The 27287-nt window shown below is 45.6% G+C and overlaps 1 protein-coding gene across 3 annotated transcripts in view; it reads left to right on the top strand.

The window, feature by feature from the left end:
- Positions 1 to 27287, top strand: part of ASTN2 (astrotactin 2) — a 1047731-nt gene that overhangs the window by 609644 nt on the left and 410800 nt on the right. For all 3 annotated transcript variants that reach the window (XM_070795372.1, XM_019966821.2, XM_070795370.1), the window contains one exon: positions 11082 to 11232. In XM_070795372.1, coding sequence (XP_070651473.1) covers positions 11082 to 11232 — 151 coding nt within the window. The remainder of the gene's footprint in view (positions 1 to 11081; positions 11233 to 27287) is intronic.

Genomic DNA, 27287 nt, shown 5'->3' with positions numbered 1-27287 from the left:
AAGTACTGGAGTTTCAGCTTTAGCATCATTCCTTCCAAAGAAATCCCAGGGCTGATCTCCTTCAGAATGGACTGGTTGGATCTCCTTGCAGTCCAAGGGACTCTCAAGAGTCTTCTCCAACACCACAGTTCAAAAGCATCAATTCTTTGGCACTCAATTTTCTTCATAGTCCAACTCTCACATCCATACATGACCACAGGAAAAACCATAGCCTTGACTAGATGGACCTTTGTTTGCAAAGTAATGTCTCTGCTTTTGAATATGCTATCTAGGTTGGTCATAACTTTCCTACCAAGGAGTAAGTGTCTTTTAATTTCATGGCTGCAGTCACCATCTGCAGTGATTTTGGAGCCCCAAAAAATAAAGTCTGACACTGTTTCCACTGTTTACCCATCTATTTCCCATGAAGTGATGGGACCAGATGCCATGATCTTAAGTTTTCTGAATGTTGAGCTTTAAGCCAACTTTTTCACTCTCCTCTTTCACTTTCATCAAGAGGCTCTTTAGTTCCTCTTCACTTTCTGCCATAAGGGTGGTGTCATCTGCATATCTGAGGTTATTGATGTTTCTTCCGGTAAATCTTGATTCCAGCTTGTGCTTCTTCCAGCCCAGCATTTCTCATGATGTACTCTGCATATAAGTTAAATAAGCAGGGTGACAATATACAGCCTTGACGTGCTCCTTTTCCTATTTGGAACCAGTCTGTTCCATGTTCAGTTCTAACTGTTGCTTCCTCACCTGCATATAGGTTTCTCAAGAGGCAGGTCAGGTAGTCTGGTATTCCCATCTCTTGCAGAATTTTCCAAATCGACAACCTAGACAGCATATTAAAAAGTGAAGACATCATTTTGCTGGCAAAGGTCTGTATAGTCAAGCTATGATTTTTCCAGCAGTCACGTATGGATGTGAGAATTGTACCATAAAGAAAGCTGAGCACCAAAGAATTGACACTTTTGAATCGTGGTGCTGGAGAAGACTCTTGATAGTCCCTTGGACTTCAGGAAAATTAAACCAGTGAATCCCAAAGGAAATCAACCCTGAATATTCATTGGAAAGACTGATGCTGAAGCTGAAGCTACAATACTTGGATCTTCTGATGTGAAGAGCCAACTCATTGGAAAAGACCCTGATGCTTTTCCTGATGGGAAAGATTGAAGGCAAAAGGAGAAGAGAGTGGCAGAGTATGAGATGTTTAGTTAGCATCACTGACTCAATGGACATGAATTTGAGCGAACTCCAGGAGCTAGTAAAGAACAGGGAGGCCTGGTGTGCTTCTGTCCATGGTGTCACAAAGAGCTGGACACGACTTAGCAACTGAACAACAATAGAGATAGCAATATACAGGTACAGAGACAGGGACTTGCAGGTCTATTAACTGAGCTATAAGTTCTAGGAGAGCAAAGCCTGTCTGTCCTGCCCTTTTCTGAAGGCTTAACCTCCAACCCCTGTGGTGCTAAGTGCTGGGTAAACATCTTTGAAATGAACAAATGATTTCCAAGATACAGCAGCCCCTTATCAAGGCGTCTGTTTGAGCCTGACTATGGTGAGGAGCTTCTGTATCTTCTGTCTCATTAGTCCTGACCATGTCCCTGTAAGCTGAATTTCATTGTCCCCATTTCACAGATGGGCAACGGATACTCACAATCATTTTCTTTGGCCCTCAAACCATACAGATGATGGGCAGCCTCGTCCATCTCTTTTTCTCTTCCTCCTCCCCCTCACTTTTTCAGTGAACAGCCATTGTTGCGACTGTCACCATGATAAAACAGCCCTCCCCAGGAAGCCTGACTCCTCTATCGCCATCCCAGAAAGTGGCCATCCCCGCTCAGGTTGCGTGCCTGCTGTGGCCAGCAGGAGCAAGCCCTCAAGAGACAGCGTTCCCATTGCTCAAAGGCTCTGACTTTCAAAAAGCCCAATCTGCTTCCCTGTACTAGCCCACCCCTGCCTAGAAGCCTTGTACCACCTAATCTTCATAAAGCCATCGCCATGTGCCAGTAGCTGTCCTGACACTGTCCCGACACTGTCCCTAACATGGTCTTCAGCCGGTCTCAAAACAGCCCTAATCCTCAAAACGGGAACTTAGCTCCATCTTCTAGGAAGCAAGGATGATCCCATCATCTACATCACTCTGTTTTCATGAGGATGAAGAAGGCTGCCACATGTCCTGCTGGAAACATTTCGTGGCATATTATGAGTGTTCAATAATCACAAACTATTATTATTGTTGTTGCCATAATAATTTACCTTAAATCTCAGTCTGTGTTAGCAGTCTAAATAAAAGCGGGATCTGATTCTAGAGCTCTTTGGTGGATGCCTGTAGCTCCCAGGATGAAGTGCAGGACCACCAGGGCCTGACACGCACACAACCTTGTCTCCCAGCAGCCTCTGCTGTCCCACACTTTGCTAAACCTCACCTCCTCCATGGTACTCAACTTCCCTACATCGTTTGAAGTTCCCCCAACCAGGATATACCCTCTGCTACCGCTGCTGCTGCTAAGTCGCTTCAGTCGTGTCTGACTCTGTGCAACCCCATAGATGGCAGCCGACCAGGCACCCCCGTCCCTGGGATTCTCCAGGCAAGAACACTGGAGTGGGTTGCCATTTCCTTCTCCAATGCGTGAAAGTGGAAAGTGAAAGTGAAGTCTCTGAGTTGTGTCTGACCCTCAGCGACCCCGTGGACTGCAGCCCACCAGGCTCCTCCATCCATGGGATTTTGCAGGCTAGGCCTTCACATATTCTGTTCCCTCTGCCTGGAACACCCTTGTCTCATGCCACCCTCCTTCGTGTGGTTAGTTTCTGCTCAGCCTTTTTGTTTCAGCTGCAATGTTACCTCCTCCAAAAAGCCTTGTCTGGCTGCTCACTACCAAGGTCTGGGTGGGTGGAATGACTTCTTCTTTTATAGTCCTAAGGCCCCAGTTATGTTGCAGGGTTTACTTTTTTTGGTTGTTTTTCTCTTCCTCCCCTGCACATGCTATGTCATACCTATTCCTGTCTTTGCCCAGGAGTCAGCCCAGGGCCAAATTAGACATCAACAAAAATATTTGAGTAAATCGACACTATGAGGCCCCAAGTCCTCCTTTTCCCTCCTGCACTGAGCTCCTTACATTCTCAAGTTGCAGTCCTTGCAATTTTGCAGAAAATGAGATGATGCTACTTTCTGCCAGCCATTGGATACCTTCTGTGTGTAAGACATTTTGCATATATCGTCTAACTTATTTTCCATGCTAACTCTGCCAGCCACGTGTTAATATCTCCATTTTTCAGATAAGAAAATGGAGGCTCAGGGTTTACGGGACTCACCCAGGGTGCCATGGTGACTGAAGCTGGGAGACAAGCCTGCCTCGTGTCTGGGCTCCACAGCCGCTCCTGAACCCCGAGGCAGGGCGCATGAGGGGTGGGGAGGAGGGAAGCTGCTTCCTGACAAGCCCTGTCCCCAGCTCCTCCCTCCCTCTCTGGGAGCTCAGGAAACAGGCCGCCTGTTGCCATCAGAGAAGGATTAGTCTGCACCCGTGGGGGGCTCATCACTGCCTGGGCCCCGAGTCATCCATTCGCACCTCTCTCTGAGTGACACAGACCTTTCCTGGTGCTTATTAACAGGGGGCCGCGTCAGCATCTGTTCCCAGCCGCCCTGCCTAATGCTCTCCCTGCGCTGGGCTCAGCCAACTCGGGCAAATGGAATCCAAATGCTGCTTCACACGCACACAACCCGCTCGGGAGGGGATGGCAGCCTCACTCAACCTGGCAGGGCTTGGGTGACTGTTTTGAAACCAGTATTATCAGGGGGAAAAAAAAGAAAAATTAGATTGTTAGAACTGGAGAGATGCTTCAAGACACCTTAGTGGCTGGAATTGATAGGTGACAGAAGACAGGCAGAGTGATACCAAAGGAAAGGCATAATAATAGAGATCACAGAAGGTAAATTAATAGACTGGTAATTTCATAAATAGAAAGATAATGTGCATTTGTCATATTGCTAACAACTGTTAAATCTAAAAAGTATGGGTGTTCATATTATTCTTTCCCCAACTTTAAAGATGCATCTGAGAAAATGCTGAAAAAATTAAAATTAAAGACAACATAGGGGGTTGTAAAAGTGTTTGTTGTTTTTCAGTCATTCAGTTGTGTCCAGTTCTTTGGGACCCCATGGACTGTAGCCCGCCACGCTCCTCTGTCCATGGGATTCTCCAGGCAAGTACTCTGGAGTGAGTTGTCATTTCCTCCCCCCAGGGGATCTTCCAACCCAGGGATCAAACCTGCATCTCTGCATCTCCTGCGTGGCAGGAGGATTCTTTTACTGCTGAGCCACCAGTTGTAACAGCATTACATATAAATAAAATTAAGTATTCAATTCAAAAAATAATAATAGTAATCATCTCAGTACCAGGCATACAGTAGGTGCTCAAATATTTTTTGAATGAATGAAGAGTAAATAGATTTGCATTGGATTTTAGAGTTTCGAAAACATGGTCCTGTGCACCCTCTCATTGCATCATTCCCACAATAGTCCTACATGGTTGGGAGCTAGAAAGATGCTGTTCCCATTTTACAGATGAGAAGAGTGAGGTTCAGAGGAAGCTTCATATAGGAGAAGGAATGTGGGTTCTGGAGTTGGACATACCTTGGCTCAAACCCTGACTCCAGCCGACCTGCAGGTTTTCCCACGTGAAACAGGACATGGTGGTCCAGCCTACTGTGTCTTTTTGTAAATACAATTTTGTTGAAACATAGCCCTGTTCATTCATTGCATTTTGCACATCATCGTTACATATTTTCTATGGCTGATTGTGCACTATAAAAGCAGAATTGAGTAGTTAGAACAGAGGCCATATGGTTGTAAAGCCTAAGATGCTGACTGTGGATTTCTGTATGGAGAAGTCTGCCAACCTCTGTTCTGCCTGGGGTGTGTTAGGTACTTCATTATTGTTCGTCTTTTCTCCTCTCAAATGAAGGAGAAACGGCTTCACCTTGGTCCTTTTTCTGAGCTTTCACGGGCTTTGTAAATACCACAGTGTAACATGCAGAGCCTGGAGTTGGGAGGGCTGGTATGGTGTCAGTAACACTGGAGTTAAGACCAAAGGCCAGGATTACAGTCTTGGCTCTGTCCTGCTGTCCTGCTCAGCTTGAGGACGAGTCTCTGAGCTGTGAGCTGTGGGTTGAGTAGTGTCCCCCAAAACTCTTGTCCACCCAGAACCTCAGAATGTGAACTTTTCTGGAGATAGAGTCTTTGCAGATTTAATTAAGATAAGGTCATAATAGATTAGTGTGGGCACTTACAGCATGCAAAGTCACTTTATTCATGGGCAGCTCTTTGCAACCCTATGAACTATGTATTATAGCCCGTCAGGCTCCTCTGTCCATGGGATTCTCCAAGCCAGAATACTGGAGTGGGTTGCCATGCCCTCCTAGAGGATCTTCCCAACCCAGGGGTCGAACCCGCATCTTTTGCATCTCCTGCCTTCGCAGGCAGTTTCTTTACCACTAGCACCACCTGAGTAGACTCTAAATCCAGTGGACGGTATCATTGTGAGGAGAGGAAAAGACACAGACACGAGGCAGAGCCATGTGACAATGGAGGCAGAGATTAGAGTGATGCAGGTACAAGCCAAGGAATGCCAAGGGTTGCCAGGAGCTATGAAGGAAGCTATGAAGAGGCAAGAGGGGGTCTCCCCTAGATCTGTAGAGGAAGTGTGGCCCTGCTGACACCTTCATTCTGGACACTCAGTCTCCAGAACTGGGACAGTGTACATTTCTGCTGTTTTAAGTCCCCCGTGTTGTAGTACTTGCTATGGCTGCTCTAGAAAACCAAACCAATGGTGTTTTCCCCTTTTATTCCAGTACGGATCGAGGCTACTGAGGCATGTGCACAGGTCAGCAGGCAGCGCTGGGAGGTGTGCAAGGGCGGCTCAGTCTCTGCCCTTCCAGATCTTCCTCCTGTAAGACCCAGAGGGGTGGGTACAGATTTCTTCCAGCTTTGCTGTTAGGAGAGCTCTGACTTGCCCAAGGGCACAGAGCAAGTTGGACAAGCTGAGCCGTGGCCTGGAGAAAGCTCAGGACCTGACTTCAGGCAGACGCGCACGCAGACCCTGACCTCACCGCCTCACCGCCTCACCGCGACGTTCCCGGGACAAGTCCCGCCTCTCCCCAACAGCTGGTTTCTAGGGCTGCAGAGGCGGAGTAAAATGCATACATTTGGGCTCAGGAAATGATGGTGGAGGGAGGTGATGTGCGTGATGCTGGCGATTCCTGGCAAAGCCGGGACTCTCCCAGCTTGCCCCTGTCACCGCAGTCCCCCTCCACCTCCAGGGCTAAAGGCTCCATCCCTCTACGCCCTGCTAGTGGGGCCGCTCTGTGCTCCAGCAGACCCCAGATCCTGCACTCAGCATCTGGGATGAGAAGTTGGGTCCTGACTTCGGAAAATGCCAGCGTCTGCCCTGCTCCCTCTGTAACTCGTGCTTCAGATACTTCATTTTCCCAGCCTGACGCGATTGCTGTTCTCAACTCAGTAACAGCCCCTGTGTCAGGGCTTTGTGTTTTAAGTAATGTTCCCTGGGTGTAACGGATGTTCATGCAGAATCAATCCTTTGAAAAGCTAACAGCCTCCTTATTTGTATAGCCTGAGCTGTCGCCAGGTTCCACTGGAAGGTGACAATTTTTGCTGGTTTTTCTTGTCTCTTCCTTTGCTTCTCTCGGTCCTTCTGTCTCTGCTCTCCGTGTCTCTGTGTGTGGTCTTTCCACTCAGGCAGTGTCTTTTTCTTCCTGTTCATTCTCTGTCTTCCTGAGTCTGTCTCCTTCCCCTACTCCTTCCCCTCTCCCCATCTTTCCCTCTTCTCTCCTCCCCTCCTCCTCTCCATCTCGGTACATGTGGACATTTATTCTGCTGGCCTGCATACCTTCTCCTTTTTGAATCTCTGTTTCTTTCTCCTAATCTAGCTCTGCGCTTTTTTTCTTTACACACCCCCGCTGCCTCCAGCTTCCTCTCTTAAGCTCTCTCTCCGTGGCACTCCTCTGGCTGTGTTGCTCTCTCTGTCTGTCTCTCTGTTTACCTGTCCATTTGTCAGTCCATCCGTCCATCTGGGCACCCATCCTGCTCTGGATGCCTGTATTTCCGCCTCTCAGCCTCTCTTCCTGCTTTCTAGCAGATTCTCTGCATGTTTGTCTCTTTCCTTGCTCTCACACTTTCTCAAATTGTCTCTCTCTGTCTTTATCTCCTCCCCTCACGTATCATCCTTCTTCCCCCTCTAAGGATATTAATATTTTAATACCGTTAATGTCTTTCCAGGATTCCCAACTCTTTCTGTGATTCAGAAGTGGGAGTCTCCCAAGAGCATGAGCTCAGGGACTGTTCCTTGCCTCCCTCCATCCGCCTGCCACCTTGACCTCACTCTGTACAAAGTTAGGAAGTGATAGATAAGCTGGTGGCTCTCCTCCTTGCTTTCTCTTCTTTGGCCCTCTACTGCAGCCCTGAGCGTGAGGGATTTACGGTGGGAACCCAGAGCTGGGGTTAGGCAGGGGAGTGTCCTCTTTGGACATAATCGTGATAAAACTACTGATTGGTGGTGGTTGTATCCATGCCTTCTGGTAATTTCTTTGTTTCTCTTGCAAAACACCTACTTCGCACAAGGTCTTACCAGGGTGAGTGCTGGGGGCTAAAGAGGGATGATTGCATATCATTGTTCAGAGTTACCTGTGCTGTTGTGCTGTACAGTAGGTCCTTGTTGGTTATCCATTTTAAATAGAACAATGTGCAGCCTGGGTTGGGGAGTAGTTTGCGGAGATAATGAATAGTGTACATGTACACCTGAGTCCCTTTCTGTCCACATGAAGCTGTCACAGCCTCGTTAATCAGCTGTGACTGAGTCAGTGTCACTCAGTTGTGCTGGACTCTTTGTGACCCCATGGCCTGCAGTCCATGGAATTCTCCAGGCTGGAATACTGGGGTGGGTGGGTAGCCTTTCCCTTCTCCAGGGGCTCTTCCTAACCGAGAGATGGAACCCAGGTCTCCCACATTGCAGGCGGATTCTTTACCAGCTGAGCCACAAGGGAAGGCCAGCTGTACTCCAATATAAAACAAAACATTAAAAAATAAATAAAGAGGGATGACTAAGCCTTGGGCCTTTCACTCAAGAAGCTTACAGTCTCTTTGGGAAACTATGGCGTTGGTGATGAAGATCACTAAAATAATAGATTTAAACAATGGACTCAAAGCGAAAAGGAGTCGATTCTGTTTGTGGGATGTAGAGAGGGTTTCACTGAGGAGGTCACAGTGAGCTCACTGGACGTGAGGACTTTGTCCAGTGTCCCTGCTGGAACCCTAGTACCTAGGATGCTCCCCGGTCCATAGGAAGCACTCTGTAAACACGTATAATGTAAGGGTGAATGAACGGACGCATGGATTCAAATGGTTTCGAGGGTTCTTGGGATTCTGTGGGGGAGAAAAGTTGGAGCTGAGCATCCCAGGCAGAAGGGCATGGTCGAGGATTCGGGGAGGTAAAGGTACGCCCTGCACCCAGAGCCCTGCAGGGCTGACCCCCCCATCCTCTGGAATGTGGCCGAAACTCACAGCTCTGTCTTTCACTGGCATTACCTCAGCCACAGGGAGCTGCCTGTCCCAAGGACACCCCTCCACGTGGCAGCCGGTGATGTGGTGATGCAGAGGCCTGGGTCCCTTGGCTCCTTTCAGGGCATCTTAAAAGGGCGCTCCAGCTCCCCTCAGGACCACCTGAGGCTGCAGACCCACGTGGCCTCAACCACATGGCAGGACAGCCTCCCCCCTGCCCAGTCGTGCCTTGCTGGCTTCCTGTATCCCAAGAGGGCTCCTCGACAACCCTCCTGTAAGCAGCACTCTGTTTCAGGATCTGTTTGCAGGGAACCTGGCCTCAGATTGTGTGTTTAGCAAATGAGAAGGAGGCTGTGGCTATGGAATGGAGACTCTGAGGGCGAAGTGAAATGTAGCCAGACAGGTAGGCAGGAACCCGACTATGAAGGATGTTGAATGCCAATGAAACTAATTTAGATTTTCTTCTGTAAATAATGGAGACCTATTGATCCATGGGGTATCTAGGTAGAGCTGGAATTTACCAGGTTCACTGGTAGTCAGGATGAAAGATGGAACAGAAGGGGATAGGGTTGGAGTCAGGGAAGAAGCTAGGAGACTGAAACCTGGAGAGCCAAGCCTGAGGAGAGGAAGGTTGGGAGAAAGGGTGAAGGGTGTGGTCCAGAGACATCACTAGGGGTGCTCCCTGGCCCCCTCGCACAACACATGCATACCCTGGCACGTCCCCTCTTTCTTAGTTCTGGATTCCATGAGATATACATCATGGAAGAATATGGTGCCTCTTTTTACTGCCTGTAGTGACCCCTTAATAAAACCTCCTGCAAATAAAACCTCCTCCTAACCCTAGCCCTAACCCTAATGAATGCACCATAGATCACCTAGCCAGGGCTAGGATATTCCTTATTTGGGGGCCCTTTTCCCAGAAAGCAGCATCCAGAAACTTTCATTTTTTATCTCTTCTCAAATAGAATTTTGGCAGATTCATGGATTATAGTACCTAGTCTTATTCTATTGTGAACCTCACTTGGGAGTTTCACTCACGCATTTGCCTAGAGTCTTCTCATCTTTACAACAGCTGACGCTACTGGTGTTGATGGTGTGATTTGTAGGCAAGAGTCTGAAAAATACAGGTCTGTGGTACTAGGGTCAGAGATTCTGTGTTTGTGTCTTGGCTCTCCTGTTTATAGGCTGTGTAATTTGGGGTGAGTGCCACACCTCCCATAGTTTCAACTTATCTCTGCAAAGTTGGAATACTAGGAACGTGCCCATTTTACAGAGTTGCTGTGGGGATATCTGGAATCTGTAGAAACATGTATAATGCAAGTTAAGAATTGTGTAGAGGGAAGAACTTTCTCTGTGTATTCAGATAGAGCTTGGCACAGACTTTAATTCTGCCACAGTGCAGGCTGGTGGCAGTCAGCAAAACACTTCACCTTTCTTTTTCTTCTGTTTTTTAATTGAATTAAAATTGATTTACAATATTATGTTAGTTTCAGGAGTACCACAAAGTGATTCAGTTATATATATATTTTTTCAGATTATTTTCCATTATAGATTAATACATGATAATGAATATAGTCCCCTACACACTATAGTAAATCCTTGCCGTTTATTTTATATGTCGTAGTGTGTATCTGTTAATCTTGTACTCCTAATTTATCCCTACCCCGGCTTTCCCCTCTGGTAACCATAAGTTTATTTTCCACATCTGTGAGTGTTTCTCTTTTGTGAATAAGTTCGTTTGTATTTTTATTTATTTTTTTTAGATTCCACAAGTGATATCACTCAGTAACATCTGTCTTTCTCTGCGTGACTTACTTCACTAGGTCCATCCATGTTACCATAAATGGCATTATTTCACTCTTTTTATGACCGAGTGGCTTTCCATCGTGTACACATACTACTTTAGTCATCCATCTGCTGATGGAAACAGGTTGCGTCCATGTCTTGGCTATTGTAAATAACACTTTTTTTTCAGTCACATCACAGTTCACTTATTGGTAAAATGAAAATCGTATGTCTACTTTAAAAAATTATGAGGGTTATTGAAATAAAGGGTGCAAAGTTCCAAATATATCCTTCTTTATCAAAACTGGACTTCCCTGGTGGCTCAGACGGTAAAGCGTCTGCCTACAATGCGGGAGACCTGGGTTGATCCCTGGGTGGGGAAGATCCTCTGGAGAAGGAAATGGCAACCCACTCCAGTACTCTCCATTGCCCGGAAAATCCCATGGGAGGAGCCTGGTAGGCCCCAGTCCATGGGGTTGCAAAGAGTCCGACATGACTGAGCGACTTGACTTCACTTTATCAAAACTAAATAACCATCATGTCATATGACAGTATAACCATTGAATTTATTTCTTTTTGTTTTTCTTTGCTTCTTATTTTCTTTTTAAGTAAGCATTTGTATCATTTTCTCGATTACAAATATGATGAATAATGATCTCAAAAGTAATGCACATTAAACTTAGTTTTAACGCAGTGATACAGGTGTCTCTGGGATTTAACCGTCCCCTTTCTCTCCAAGGGAGGACGCGATGCTGTCCACCTACTTCGAAACCATCAACGACCTGCTGTCCTCCTTCGGGCCCGTCCGTGACTGCTCTCGGAACAACGGGGGCTGCACTCGCAACTTCAAGTGCGTGTCTGACCGTCAGGTGGACTCCTCGGGGTGTGTGGTAAGTGCCCTTGCCCGTGAGCATGGTGCTGGCCCGGGGGCCAAGGCTGCTAGCAGGAGGCCCCTTCTGTGAGGGGGCAGCTGGTCAAGGTCGTAGCTCCTGCCTTTGTGGCCTTCAGTATATCAGGCTGCTGTCCTTGGATTCCTCATCTGGACAGTGGGATCCCGATCACACGTAACTCCTGTAAGTGTTGGAAGAATGAAATGAGCTATTAGAGCTTTAGTGCCCACTATTCAGTCGGTCCTCGAGAGCCCCTGGCCTCTGGCTCACCAACACCCCAGCCCTGCCCCTGCCCCACCCCACAGGTACAAAAGCCGCTAAACCACTGCAAGCTCTTACTTGGATTAAGAGTCTGAGGGCATAGTCAACGAAGAGTGAGCATCTCTCAAGGAAATCTGTTTATAAAACTCGGGAAAACACCTCTGGATAGGATCATGTATAAAGGCTCTCAGAATGGAAATGAGTTGGCACGTTTGCCCTCCCCAACGTATTGACGCTGGGATTTAGCCTTCCAGGAAGTTCACAGGCCATTTGGGAGTGAGATAGGGCCTGTCTTGTCTCTGTGCAGTCAGTGGGGAACACGGCATCTGTTCGGAAGAAAAGTAGCAGGTGAGATCCAAAGTGTGAGGAAAGCTTCCTGGAGAAGGTGGTGTTGTAATTGGCTTCATATGATGAGTCAGTGGACATTGGGAAGAGACTGGGGCTGGGGGAGGCAAAGCCGTGGAGGGGATGGTGTCCTTGTTTGCACAGAGCTTTAGTATCAAATGTGCAGTAAAAGTACAGAAGGTATGTGAGCGTCACGGTTGGTCCCAAACTGGATGATGCGTTGTATAGGAATGATCAAGGGTGCTTGTTTAAAATGCACGTTCCAGGTACAATGTCCAGGAGAAGGTGAAATGCTACACTAGGAGTTTTGATTCTATAGTGGGGGTTCGGTCCCCAGAGCCTGAGTTTGTAGCACTGTAATGACTGTGTATGCGTGTGAGACGTGGGGGTGCCTTAGAAGCTCACTTGGGAAGCATCGTCCTACATGCTGAATGCCTGGCATTCCTGGCCTGGTCCCCCCTCCAATCTCTCCATCAGTTTACTTCCTTCTACACTAAAACCAAATGGAGCTGATTTGTTGTTGTTCCTGAACACTTAACTGTTTAATGCCTCAGAGGCATTGCTCAAGCCTTTCTTTCAGCCTCAGTGACTTGCTCTCCTAACAGTGTAGGAAACAAGTGGACTTCTTTCAAGACCCATCTCCTTCAGGAAGCCTTTCCCCTCTCCCCAATGGAGAAATGACCCTGCTCTTGTGAGAACCATTGCGGTTTTTGTGTATGTTTATGGGTTACATCACCTGTGATAATTTATAGTCCAGACTGGCTTTTTTCATGTTTGAAAGTGAACGTGAAAGTTGCTCAGTCGTGTCTGACTCTTTGCAACCCCATGGACTATAGAGTCCATGGAATTCTCCAGGCCAGAATACTAGAGTGGGTAGCCTTTCCCTTCTCCAGGGGATCTTCCCAACCCAGGGATCGAACCCAGGTCTCCCGCATTGCAGGAGGATTCTTTACCAGCTGAGCTATCCCAATAAGCTGAGGGACAATCCAGGGCATCTGTTGATTCAGCTCAGCACCCCAGTAGTACCCATCTCAGAAGATAAGAAGAAAGAAAGAGGGCGGGAATGGAGGAATGAGACCACGGATGAAAATTCCTGCTCTGGACTAGGTCCTTTGAAAGAGACCAAGGGACTACACAGTCAGCTCTTAATGCACCTACATAGCCTCTGGGGAGATAGATGAGGGCCAGGAAACCCACACAAAGAAGCTTCTAGAGGGTGAGATAGTGCAATAAAACTATTTCAGACGCAAAGATCAAGAAGTCTTCAGAAGCCAATGGGCAATGGACATTTTATTGATTAGAATTTTTAGAATTATAAGTGATAGAAACCCAATATAAACTACTTTAGGCAAAGAGAGGCAACGTATTGACTCAAATGGAAGTCCAGTCAGTAGGACTAAGGGGCTCAAACAGTGTCACTGGGATCGCTCTACTCTCGGCTCTGCTCTCAGGACCATGCCACTCTGTGGCCAGCCACACCTTCTCCACACAGTGAGTCCTGCAGGACGCTGGCCTCTCTTTCCTTCTGTTGTTGTTGTTGCTCAGTCACTAGATCATGTGCAACTCCTGTGACCCCATGGACTGCAGTGTACCAGGCCTGCCTTAAGCCAGCTTGAGAGTTTGGTCAAGCTCCTCTCCACTGAGTCGGTGATGCTGCCCGACCATCTCATCTGCTGCTGTGCTTTTCTCTTTTCGCCTTCAGTCTTTCCCGGCACCACGGCCTTTTCCAGTGAACTGGATCTTCACATCTGGTGGCCAAAGGATTGGAGCTCAGGTTCAGCATCAGTCCTTCCAATGAATACTCAGGGTTCATTTCCTTTAGGAGTGACTGGTTTAATCTCCTTGCAGTCCAAGGGGCTCTCAAGAATCTTCTCCAGTACCACAGTTCTCTTTCCTAGTCCCTCCAACTCAGAACTCCATCTGATTGGATCAGCTTGTTTCTCATGCCCATCCCTGTACCAGTCACTGTGGTTGGAAGGACTAGACTCATCCCAGAACCTGGAATGTGCATCAGAGGCAGCCGCATTCAAACTCTGTGGTAGTGAGCTGAGGGAAGGCGTAGACTCTCAAGGAAAAGTAGGAAGCTAGCAACAGGAAGAGAGCTTGTGGATGCTGGGTGGGTGTGCATAAGCGGCTGTCCACATCAGAGTATTTGCAAACTAGCCCTCCATGCTGCATTTTGGAAGATTGAAGCCCATTGAGAGAGAGGAGGGTTTGTCCAAGTCTTAGAGCTGATCATGAACTCCTTATTGCCAAAATCAGACTTAAATTAAGAAAGTAGGGAAAACCACTAGACCATTCAGGTATGACCTAAATCAAATCCCTTACTATTATACAGTGGAAGTCAGAAATAGTTTTAAGGGGCTAGATCTGATAGACAGAGTGCCTAATGAACTATAGACAGAGGTTCATGACATTGTACCAAAGACAGGGATGAAGACCATCCCCAAGAAAAAGAAATGCAAAAAAGCAAAATGGCTGTCTGAGGAGACCTTACAAATAGCTGTGAAAAGACGAGAAATGAAAAGCAAAGGAGGAAAGGAAAGATATACCCATTTGAATGCAGAGTTCCAAAGAATAGCAAGGAGAGATAAGCCTTCCTCAGCGATCAATGCAAAGAAATAGAGGAAAACAACAGAATGGGAAAGACTAGAGATCTCTTCAGGAAAATTAGATACCAAAGGAACATTTCATGCAAAGATGGACTCAATAAAGGACAGAAATGGTATGGACCTAAGAGAAGCAGAAGATATTAAGAAGAGGTGGCAGGAATACACAGAAGAACTATACAGAAAATATCCTCATGACCCAGATAATCATGATGGTGTGATCACTCACCTAGAGCTAGACATCCTGGTATGTGAAGTCAAGTAGGCCTTAGGAAGCATCACTATGAACAAAGCTAGTGGAGGTGATGGAATTCCAGTTGAGCTATTTCAAATCCTAAAAGATGATGCTGTGAAAGTGCTGCACTCAATATGCCAGCAAATTTGGAAAACTCAGCAGTGCCACAGGACTGGAAAAGGTCAGTTTTCATTCCAATCCCAAAGAAAGGCAATGCCAAATAATGCTCAAACTACCACACATTTGCACTCATCTCACGCCCTAGTAAAGTAATGCTCAAAATTCTCCAAGCCAGGCTTCAGCAATACATGAACTGTGAACTTTCTAAAACCAGATGTTCAAGCTGGTTTTAGAAAAGGCAGAGAACCAGACATCAAATTGTCAGCATCCGCTGGATCATCAAAAAAGCAAGAGAGTTCCAGAAAAACATTTATTTCTGCTTTATTGACTATGCCAAAGCCTTTGACTGTGTGGATCACAATAAACTGTGGAAAATTCTGAAAGAGATGGGAGTACCACACCACCTGACCTGCCTCTTGAGAAATCTGTATGCAGATCAGGAAGCAACAGTTAGAACTGGACATGGAACAAAGGACTGGTTCCAAATAGGAAAAGGAGTTCGTCAAGGCTGTATATTGTCACCCTGCTTATTTAACTTATATGCAGACTACATCGTGAGAAATGTTGGACTGGAAGAAACACAAGCTGGAATCAAGATTGCCAGGAGAAATATCAATAACCTCAGATATGCAGATGATACCACCCTTATGGCAGAAAGTGAAGAGGAACTAAAAAGCCTCTTGATGAAAGTGAAAGTGGAAAGTGAAAAAGTTGGCTTAAAGCTCAATATTCAGAAAACAAAGATCATGGCATCTGGTCCCATCACTTCATGGGAAATAGATGGGGAAACAGTAGAAACAGTGTCAGACTTTATTTTGGGGGGCTCCAAAATCACTGCAGATGGTGATTGCAGCCATGAAATTAAAAGACGCTTACTCCTTGGAAGGAAAGTTATGACCAACCTAGATAACATATTAAGAAGCAGAGACATTACTTTGTCAACAAATGTCCATCTAGTCAAGGCTATGGTTTTTCCAGTGGTCATGTATGGATGTGAGAGTTGGGCTGTGAAGAAAGCTGAGTGCCAAAGAATTGTTGCTTTTGAACTGTGGTGTTGAAGAAAACTCTTGAGAGTCCCTTGGACTGCGAGATTCAACCAGTCCATCCTAAAGGAGATCAGTCCTGGATGTTCATTGGAAGGACTGATGTTGAAGCTGAAACTCCAATACTTTGGCCACCTGATGTGAAGAACTGACTCATTTGAAAAGACCCTGATGCTGGGAAGGATTGAAGGCAGGAAGAGAAGGGGACGACAGAGGATGAGATGGTTGGATGACGTCACGACTCAATGGACATGAGTTTGGGTAAACTGTGGGAGTTACTGATGGACAGGGAGGCCTGGCGTGCTGCGGTCCATGGGCTCGCAGAGTCGGACACGACTGAGCAACTGAACTAGAGCTGGTCAGTGGATAAAAAAAAAATTTAAAAACATGTTCTAAATGATCCATGTTGTCTCCAAAACATGAGCCTGATCTTTCTGAGAGGATTAAGTTGTCTCTTTCTCCTTTTTTCATCAATTCTCTTTCCTGAAATAATTAAGCTCCTTCTTGAGGATAGATGTCCCTAAAGAATGAAACCTCATAAATGCAGAGATCTGTGTGTGTGTGTGTGTGTGTGTGTGTGTGTGTGTGTGCGTGTGTCTGTATCTGTAGGCAGGAATTATCTCTTTTCCCCTCTCATTAATGTAAACTGGAAAAGTAAGAGGAGACCGAGAAAGAACATCCATTCCCTGAAGGTTAAGAGAAAATTCAACAGTCTGATGAGGTTGTCAGTGACCTTCCTCTATAGATTAAGGATCTAATGTTAAAGCTGCAAGTTCAGAGCTCAGTGGATGGAAGGCAAGCTCTTCTCCATGACTTTAGAACAGACAGGGAAATACCCACTTTCACACTGAAATTAAAAATCTCTCATTTCTCTGTAGACTCTCCATAATGCTGGGAAAGGTAAATTTCTTATTGTAGCCCATCTTCTAAGAAACTTATTCTGGCAAAAACAAGTAATATCTTATATTTTTATAACACTTTAGCATTCTCAAGGCATGTCTACATCCGATGATTCATTCGTCTTCACAACAGACCTGGCGAGTACGTTTGCTCACCAGTGTGGGAAGCAGAGTGACTTTCCAAGGTTTTACCACAAGGTGGCAGGATGGAGGCCCCAAAACCAGGTTGCTTCCCTGTGGCTGAGAAGAGACGGCAGCAAAGGACCCTGGAGAGAAGACTGGTCTGGGTGAAGTGGGTTAAGCCCTGACTTGGTCGGTGTCAAGTTTTAGAATCTGTATTGACCTGGTTAGCTTTCAGTTGTTAAGTTTTTCAAAGGAAACAATAGCTCTTGAACTCATAGGTTTTCTGAAAAATCAAAGAATGTAAGTGGAAATGATTCGAGATTTACAGAGTACCATTTCTGTGTGAGATGAGGAGGCCACCGTTACTGATGTATCAAGAGTCTTCTCCAGCACCACAGTTCAAAAGCATCAATTCTTTGGTGCTCAGCCTTCTTTCTGGTCCAACTCTTACATCCGTACACGACTACTGGAAAAACCATAGCTTGGACAATACAGACCACAGGAGCATTGTGTATTTGATTCTCTATAATGTTCCTGCAGCTGGATTTATTTATGTGCTGGCCCGCCCAATGGCAGTAGAAGCTTCATTCTCGTCGGGTTAGATGTTCTGTGTCTCACTTCTGAGCATATCAGCTCACGGAGGCTGATGCACTTCCAAGGCACGGCCGTGAAGGGATGCTGGACTAACTCCATTCTGGTCCCCGCTGTCTCGTCTGGCCCTTCTCCATCACTCTCCTTCCTTTCTGACCTACGGCAGGACTGCCCTGTCCCACCCAGTTTAAAGGTGTGTGGCCCATCCTGGTATCTGCTGGCATGTTGTCTTCATCGCCACCACTCAGCATTTGAGGTCAGTTGGTTCCAACCGTCGGAGACTTTCCACAGCCTACGGAGGGTGTGAGGTAGCTCTTCTACCCAACCCTGTGGACCTCAGAGTCTGAAGCTGACTGAAGCTGTCTTGATCCAGACAGACCATGAAGGCCTTTGTGGATGGCAGACTTTATACCAGGAAGAGCACGCAACCATATTTACCATCCACGAGACACAGGCACCTTTGCCTTGATATCTCAGATCCACCTGACTTTCCACAGCCCACATCCTCTCCAACCACTCATGTCATTAGCCTGGCGGGGACAGAGCACAGGGTCCGTTTTACAAGACCCTCTTGTTTAATACCCAGCATTCCTCTCTTTGTTCTTATTCAGTTGCTAAGTCACATCCTGTTCTTTGTGACCCCATGGATTGCAGCACACCAGGCTTCCTTGTCCTTCACTGTCTTCCAGAGTTTGCTCAAACTCATGTCCACTGAGTTGATGATTCCATCCAACCACCTCATCCTCTTTTGCCCTCTTTTCCTCCTACCCTCAATCTTTCCCAGGGGTCTTTTCCAATGAGTTGACTCTTTCAGGTGAGCAAAGTATTGGAGCTTCAGCTTCAGCATCAGTTCTTCCCATGAATATTCATGATTGATTTCCTTGAGGGTTGACTGGTTTGATCTCCTTGCAGTCTAAGGGACTCTCAAGAGTCTTCTCTAGCACCAAAAGCATCAATTTTTTGGCATTCAGTCTTCTTTATAATTCAACTCTCACATCCATACATGACTACTGGAATGGCCATAGCTTTAACTATGCGGACCTTTGTCAGCAAAGTGATGTCTTTACTTTTTTAATATGCTGTCTACATTCCTCTCTTCTCCCAGCTCAAATAGTCTTTATGGCTAGAAGGGAGGCCACTTCTCTAACAGATTATAGATTCTTCTGCTTATTTTATATATATGTTCTAATTAGACCTCAATTTCTGAAGTACATATTAGAAAAAAAATGCCTTCTCATGCTTGGCATTCTGGTTCTGCTGTGCTCATCTTCTCCTGGGATAATGTAGTCCTCAGGTGTGCAGCTGCCAAATTGGGGAGGGTCATAGGATGTTGGGGGGCTTCCCTTATAGCTCAGTAAGTAAAGAATCCACCTGCAATGCAGGAGACCCTGGTTCAATTCCTGGGTTAGAAAGATTTGCTAGAGAAGGGATAGGCTACCCATTCCAATATTCTTGGGCTTCCCTTGTGGCTCAGCTGGTAGAGAATCAGCCTGCAGTGCAAGAGACCCCGGTTTGATCCCTGGGTTGGGAAGATCCCCTGGAGAAGGGAAAGCTACCCACTCCAGTATTCTGGCCTGGAGAATTCCATAGACTGTATAGTCCATAGGGTCACAAAGAGTCAGACACAACTAAGCCACTTTCACTTTCATAGGATGTATCGAAGGCAGGAGGATGCCTACTTTCTACTGCCTAGATCCTGTGAATATGTTATTGTATATAACAGAGGAGAATTGCATTCGCTTATGAGTTTAGTTGCTAATAAGCTAAATTTTGAAGAGAGGGACTGACTATTTGGGGTTATTAGGATGAGCCCAATATAATCAATCTCCGTAAATGTGGAAGCAGGCGGCAGCAGAGAGATGCAGCATTACTGGCTTTGAAGATGTAGGAAGAGATTTGTTGTTGTTATTCAGTCGCTAAGTCATATCCAACGCTATGGCCCCTAGGACTGCAGCATGCCAGGTTCCCCCATCCTTCATTGGCTCCCAAAGTTTGCTCAGATTCATGTCCCTTGAGTTGGAGGAAGGGGTTAGAAGTTAAGGAAAGTCTCTGGAAGTTGGATGAGGCAAGGAAATGGACTCCCCCTCGCCTGCCACCTAATCTAGAAAAGGAATGTAGCCTTGTTGAGACCTTGAATTTAACCCAGTGACTTTTTTTTTTTTTTTTTTTACTTCTGGCCTATAGAACTGCGAGATAATAAATTTGTGTTTTATAAACTGCCAAGTTATGGCAATTTGTTATACCATCAATAGAACACTAATGCAGGTGAATAATAATATGCGAAGGGAGGCTGATCCCAGAGATGGTATATAAAAAATTATCCTGTTATTTTGAGTTTCAGTTATTGCCAAGGAGGCCCTCACCTCTTGACCAGGGATGGAGAAAGTAGCCATGAATGAAGCATCAAAAGAGGGAGGGAGAGAATACTGTGTTCTTCTTCAGTGTGCTAAAGAGTGGGGGGAAAACGTTATCCATTAGAAGTGGTCTAAATGTGACAGATAGAATGATGTCAGCAAAACGCAGTTTGAAAAGGAAGCTGTGGCTCCATTTATTCTGTGTGGCAGCGTAAACGTGGCAAAATTTTAATCAAGATAGAGGGCAAAACCAGAGAAACTGTAAGCACTTAATCATGATATCCTGTGGAGGACGTGCCGCCGTCTCGGAATAGCTGCTGCGCCCTGAAGCGTTTCACGCCTGCTGTTCCCTTGCTACCGTACTTTTCTCAGCTCCAGAAGGGAACTGTTACTGGACTCAACCCCAGACAATCCAGTGATCAAAATGCATCCTCCTCAGCCCTTTATAAATGTCAGCCTATAGCTCATCTTCATTGTTACAGTTTTCTGCTATTGTGTAACAGTCTTAATGTGCAGCAATTTGGATGGAGCTAGAGTTCGTCATACTGAGTGAAGTAGGTCAGATAAAGAAAGACAAATATCATATGGTATCATTTATATATAGGATATTAAAAAATGATACAAATGAACTTATTACAGAAAGGAAACAGACTCACAGATTTAGAAAACAAACCTTTGGTTATCAAAGGGAAAAGGTATGTGGGAAGGCTAAATTAGGAGTTTGGGCTTAATGTATACACACAACTATATATAAAATAGATAACAAGGATCTACTGTATAGCACAGGGATCTCTACTCAGACATATATATATCCCAGATGGCATAGTAAAGCAAAGTTAAATATATATATATATATATATATATACACACACATATATATACACACACACACATACATATATATATACTCACTTTGCTGTACATATAACTTTGTTGTACACCTGAAAATAACACATTATAAGTCAACTATAGCACAAAATAAAAATTTTTGAAAAGAAAGTTGTATTGAATAATGGTTATTTAGGATATAATCTATAGTTCATTTTTAATGTATGGCTTTCTGAAGATCATATTTGATTGTTGGAGCATGTTAGCAATTTGAAATGTTCAGTTCAGTTTAGTTCAGTCACTTAGTCGCGTCCAACTCTTTGCGACCCCATGAATCACAGCACGCCAGGCCTCCCTGTCGATCACCAACTCCCAGAGTTCACCCAGACTCACGTCCATCGAGTCAGTGATGCCATCCAGCCATCTCATCTTCTGTCGTCCCCTTCTCCTCCTGCCCCCAATCCTTCCCAGCATCAGAGTCTTTTCCAATGAGTCAACTCTTCACATGAGGTGGCCAAAGTACTGGAGTTTCAGCTTTAGCATCATTCCTTCCAAAGAAATCCCAGGGCTGATCTCCTTCAGAATGGACTGGTTGGATCTCCTTGCAGTCCAAGGGACTCTCAAGAGTCTTCTCCAACACCACAGTTCAAAGGCATCAATTCTTCGCTCAGCCTTCTTCACAGTCCAACTCTCACATCCATACATGACCACAGGAAAAACCATAGCCTTGACTAGACGAACCTTGGTTGGCAAAGTAATGTCTCTGCTTTTCAATATGATATCTAGGTTGGTCATAACTTTCCTTCCAAGGAGTAAGCGCCTTTTAATTTCATGGCTGCAGTCACCATCTGCAGTGATTTTGGAGCCCCCAAAAATAAAGTCTGACACTGTTTCCACTGTTTCCCCATCTATTTCCCATGAAGTGATGGGACCAGATGCCATGATCTTTGTTTTCTGAATGTTGAGCTTTAAGCCAACTTTTTCACTCTCCTGTTTCACTTTCATCAAAAGGCTTTTTAGTTCCTCTTCACTTTCTGCCATAAGGGGTGGTGTCATCTGCATATCTGAGGTTATTGATATTTCTCCTGGCAATCTTGATTCCAGCTTGTGTTTCTTCCAGCCCAGCGTTTCTCATGATGTACTCTGCATATAAGTTAAATAAGCAGGGTGACAATATACAGCCTTGACGTACTCCTTTTCCTATTTGGAACCAGTCCTTTGTTCCATGTCCAGTTCTAACTGTTGCTTCCTGATCTGCATATAAGTTTCTCAAAAGGCAGATCAGGTGGTCTGGTATTCCCATCTCTTTCAGAATTTTCCACAGTTTATTGTGATCCACACAGTCAAAGGCTTTGGCATAGTCAATAAAGCAGAAATAGATATTTTTCTGGAACTCTCTTGCTTTTTCCATGACCCAGCGGATGTTGGCAATTTGATCTCTGGTTCCTCTGCCTTTTCTAAAACCAGCTTGAACATCAGGAAGTTCACGGTTCACATATTGCTGAAGCCTGGCTTGGAGAATTTTGAGCATTACTTTACTAGCATGTGAGATGAGTGCAATTGTGCAGTAGTTTGAGCATTCTTTGGCATTGCCTTTCTCTGGGATTGGAATGAAAACTGACCTTTTCCAGTCCTGTGGCCACTGCTGAGTTTTCAAAATATGCTGGCCTATTGAGTGCAGCACTTTCACAGCATCATTTTTCAGGATTTGGAATAGCTCAACTGGAATTCCATCACCTCCACTAGCTTTGTGTGTAGTGATGCTTTCTAAGGCCCACTTGACTTCACATTCCAGGATGTCTGGCTCTAGGTGAGTGATCACACCATCGTGATTATCTTGGTCGTGAAGATCTTTTTTGTACAGTTTTTCTGTGTATTCTTGCCATCTCTTCTTAATTTCTTCTGCTTCTGTTAGGTCCATACCATTTCTGTCCTTTATCGAGCCCATCTTTGCATGAAATGTTCCCTTGGTATCTCTAATTTTCTTGAAGAGATCTCTAGTCTTTCCCATTCTGTTGTTTTCCTCTATTTCTTTGCATTGATCACTGAAGAAGGCTTTCTTATCTCTTCTTGAAAGAAAGCATGAGTTAAGAAACCACCACCACAACCCTGGCTTGAAATAACCGGTTTCTTTTGCTCCCAGTGTCGTGGCTCAGGAACAGGAAGGACTCGGCTGAGTGTCTCTGACCGACAGCAGGTGGCTGGAATCTGGGGTTGGAGAATGAGCGTCCCAGAGGCCCTCTTCACCTGCCTGGTGCTGGGGCTGATTCATCCTGGTTCTGTTAGACCTCAGCTGGGTCTTTCTCCAGAGTGCTTGCCCTCTGTTTGGTGTCTCTATTTGGCTTGGACTTCTCAGGCCACAGAGGCTGGATTTGCAAAGTTGGTTGTTATTGTTGTTTAGTTGCTAAGTCATGTCTGACTCTTTGTAACTGACTGCAGCACACCAGGCATCTCTGTCCTTCACTATCCCCCAGAAGCTCAGACTCATGTCCGTTGAGTCAGTGACGCTATCTGACTACCTTATCCTCTGCCGCCTCCTTCTCCTTTTGCCTTCAATCTTTCGCAGCATCAGGATCTTTTCCAGTGAGTTGGCTCTTTGCATCAGGTAGCCAAAAGGTTGGAGCTTCAGCATCCATCTTTCCAATGAATATTCAAGGTTGGTTTTCTTTAGGATTGACTGGTTTCATCTCCTTGCAGTCCAAGGGACTCTCAAGAGTTTTCTCCAGCACCACAGGTTACAAAGGAAGCACCTTAAAATAAGTGCTCCAAGAGCTTATGCAGAAGCTGTGGGTCTTCTTAACACCTAACCTTAGAAGTCCCAGAACATCATTTCTACCACAATCTATTGATCAAACAGGTCATTGATTTCAGCCCAGATTCAAGAGGCGGAAACTAGACTGTGCTTGTTCATGAGATGAGTAGTCAATAATGTGTGGCCATCTTCAATCTACCCATTTTCCAGACCAGGAAGGGGCATCCTGGAGATCTTGCAACCAAGCCAGAACCTCTCCCACCATACAGACAGAAAAACAAAGGTCTAGAAAGATGTGGGAATCACTCAAGCTCATGTAGGGAAGCAGTGATAAGAATCAAGATTTGATCACAGACCTCTTCCATGTAATTGTAGGTTCCTACAGTCGAAGTCTTTTAGCATCATCTTTGCCACAGTAGCAATCCAAATACTGACTTTAGCAATATGTATCAAGTTCTGTGAATGTAACAGAGGATACAGGAAGAAGAGTCCACCTAGTTCAGAAGACAAGATGGGTTTCAGCAGGGCTACAGTGCGACCTTCAACAGGACATTTTGTATCTCTACACAAGAATATCCATGGGGGGTGGTGAGGGGGGGTGCAGGGTGGGGTGCTGAAATGAGTCCCAGAGAGAAGGGAGGCGATGTGGGAGAGAACTAACACCTATTGAGCACCTACTGTGTTCCATCTCACTTATGCTCATGGCAGTTAAATGCTTGTAGCCACCCCTAGATGGGTATGATTATATCCATTTTACAAATGAGAAGAGTTAGTACATAAGAGCAGCCATCCTCACAGTGACTATGTGCCAGACGTGATTCTAAGCGCTTTGCTTATTTTAACCAATTTAATTCTCACAGTCATCCCATGAGCTAGGTTTTATGAGTATCTCCACTTTACACATGAGAAAAATGAAACTGTCGAGCAGGGAAGAGGAGTATGTAGAAAAACACAAAGAAGGGTAATGGGGAAAAAGGCCATGCTAGACGTTTCCACGGAAATTTAGGACTGAAAGAGGGGCAGGGGTTTGTATATTTGCTGGACCTTGTGGAGTGATGGCATCTTTTTAAGAGGTGAGTCTAATGTCAGGAACTGCCTCTGAATTTCAGACCAATCTCACTCTGCCACACCTCCCTGCAAATCACAGGCCACATCCCCACCTCCTCTTCTCCTTTTTTTTTTTTTTTTTTTTCCACTTTGACCTAAAAAGCCATCTGGCCTCCCAGATATTTGGAAGGACAAGAGGACCCCTGATTGTCCTGAGATGCTGAGAAGCAACAACAGCAACCAAAAATGCTGCCTTTTAAAAAGCCAAGGGTAAAGATACACATTTTCATGTATTATAGGTCAGGCCCCTCTTTGGCACAACTCAGCTGCTGCTGCTAAGTCGCTTCAGTAATGTCTGACTCTGTGTGACCCCATAGACGGCAGGCCGCCAGGCTCCTCCATCCCTGGGATTCTCCAGGCAAGAACATTGGAGTGGGTTGCCATTTCCTTCTCCAGTGCATGCATGCATGCTAAGTTGCTTCAGTTGTGTCTGACTCTGTGTGACTCTATAGACAGCAGCCCACCAGGCTCCTCTGTCCACAGGATTCTCTAGGCAAGAATACTGGGGTGGGTTGCCAGTGGAAACTGGTATCTGATTCAGTTAGGGAGGGAGAAGCTGCTTCTCTCCATTCCTTGTGCCTTCCTCTTCCAGTGACTCAACTGGACTGTCATTAAAGGAAACAAAACTCAAGAAGACCGAGGAGGACAAGTGAGGGGGATCAGAAGAGTGAGAAATCACTTGGAGCACAGCCCAGGCCCTGCTGACCAGGAGGCCAAGCCCTGAGTACCTCCTGGCCTCCTGCCTTCCTGGACGGGTGGAGCAGGGCTGAGCCTCGGTGGGGTCTGGGGCCTGGGAAGTGGGTCTTCACTCCCAGAAATGGACTCTGCATCCCTACAGGTCAGCCACAGAGGATGTAATGGATCATGGTACCAGCAGGATAGGTTTTCTTTTTCATGTATTTACTTTTTTTTACTAAATTATAGTTGGTTTACAATATTATGTTAGTTGCAGGTATATAACATGATGATTCAGATATGCATATATATGTGTATATGTGTGTACGTGTGTGTGTGTGCAGTAAAGTATCCACCTCCAATGTGGGAGACCTGGGTTCGATACCTGACTTGGGAAGATCACCTGGAGAAGGGAAAGGCTACCCATTCCAATATCCTGGCCTAGAGAATTCCAAGAGTCTGACACGACTGAATGACTTTCACTTCACTTCACTTCACATGTATCTATAGACACCATAGAAGCCTATATACTTACATATTTATATATGTGTGTGCTCAGTCACTCAGGCATGTCTAATTCTTCTGCAGCCCCATAAACTGTAACCCGCCAGGTTCCTCTGTTTGTGGGATTTCCCAGGCAAGAATACTAGAGTGGGTTACCATTTCCTTCTCCAGGGGATCCTCCCAGCCCAAGGATAGAACCTGTGTCTCCTGCATCTCCTCTATCGGCAGGCTGATTCTTTACCACTGCGCCACCTAGGAGGCCTATATTCAAATTATTTTCCATTATAGTTTATTATAAGATATTGAGTACAGTCCCTTGCTACACATATTATTTTAGTTAAAATTTCTTATGAAGTTGAGTTATCTGGTTATTAACACTCAACATTTGCTCTGTAATGTAGGTACAGTGTGGAGAAGGAACTGGCAACCCACTCCAGTGTTCTTGCCTGGAGAATCCCAGGGACTGGGGAGCCTCGTGGGCTGCTGTCTCTGGGGTTACACAGAGTCGGACATGACTGAAGTGACTTAGCAGCAGCAGCAGCCATAGTTACCATGATTGTTCCCACTACTTGGGGATGAAGAAGTTGTGTCTTTTCCCAAGCAGGATAGTTTTGCCAGAATCCAAAATAGGAAAAATTATGCCTTACTAAAAATCTTCATAAACATACATGTTTATGTAGAGTAAAAAAAAGAGGCAAAGCATCTTTTTGGAGACTCTTTCAGAGATGCTTTGTCTGGGAAATAGGATTTAAAGAGTGAAAGATTAGTCACTCAGTCGTGTCCAATTCTTTACGACCGCATGGACTGTAGCCTACCAGGCTCCTCCATCCATGGGATTTTCCAGGCAACAGTACTGGAATGGGTTGCCATTTCCTTCTCCAGAGGATCTTTCCTGACCCAGGGATCAAACCTGGGTCTCCCATATTGTAGGCAGACGCTCTACCGTCTGAGCCACTAGGGAAGTCCATAAAAGGGTGAAGCATCTCTTATATGATATCCTCATCAAAGCACTTTCAAACAGGTCCACAGACAGAGGTTTTTCTACATGCACCACCATCAGTAATACTAGTACTTATAACATTGATAAAAAAACCAATGCTGTCAATAATAGCATCCCTTATGGAGATACATGTAGAGAATATGTGAATGCTGGTTGTGGGCCAGGTCCTGGGATAAGTGATTAAAATGCATCATCATGTGAATCCTCCCAGCTGCCTGATGTGGTGAGCACAGTTACTACGCTCGTCTTGTCTGGTGGTTGCGTATGGCTGTGAGAGCGCTGAATGACGCTTTCGAGTTGTAGTACTGAAGAGGACTCTTGAGAGTCCCTTGGACTGCAGGGAAATTGGACTGATCAATCCTAAGGAAGTCAACCCTGAATATCTGTTGGAAGGACGGATAATGAAGCTGAAACTCCAATACTGTGGCCACCTGATGTGAAGAGCCAACTCGTTGGAGGGGACTTTAACGCTGGGAGAGATGGAAAGCAAAAAAGGAGAAGGGGGCGACAGGAGATGAGATGACTAGATATCATCACCAACTCAGTGGACATGAGTTTGAGTGGATTCCCAGATGGTGGAGGATCAGGGAACCTGGAGTACTGAGGAGA

The sequence above is a fragment of the Bos indicus genome, chromosome 8, assembly GCF_029378745.1.
Source record: "Bos indicus isolate NIAB-ARS_2022 breed Sahiwal x Tharparkar chromosome 8, NIAB-ARS_B.indTharparkar_mat_pri_1.0, whole genome shotgun sequence".
NCBI lineage: Eukaryota > Metazoa > Chordata > Mammalia > Artiodactyla > Bovidae > Bos > Bos indicus.
The sequence above is the reverse complement of the archived record's forward strand: the minus strand, read 5'-3'. Positions and strand labels throughout refer to the sequence as shown.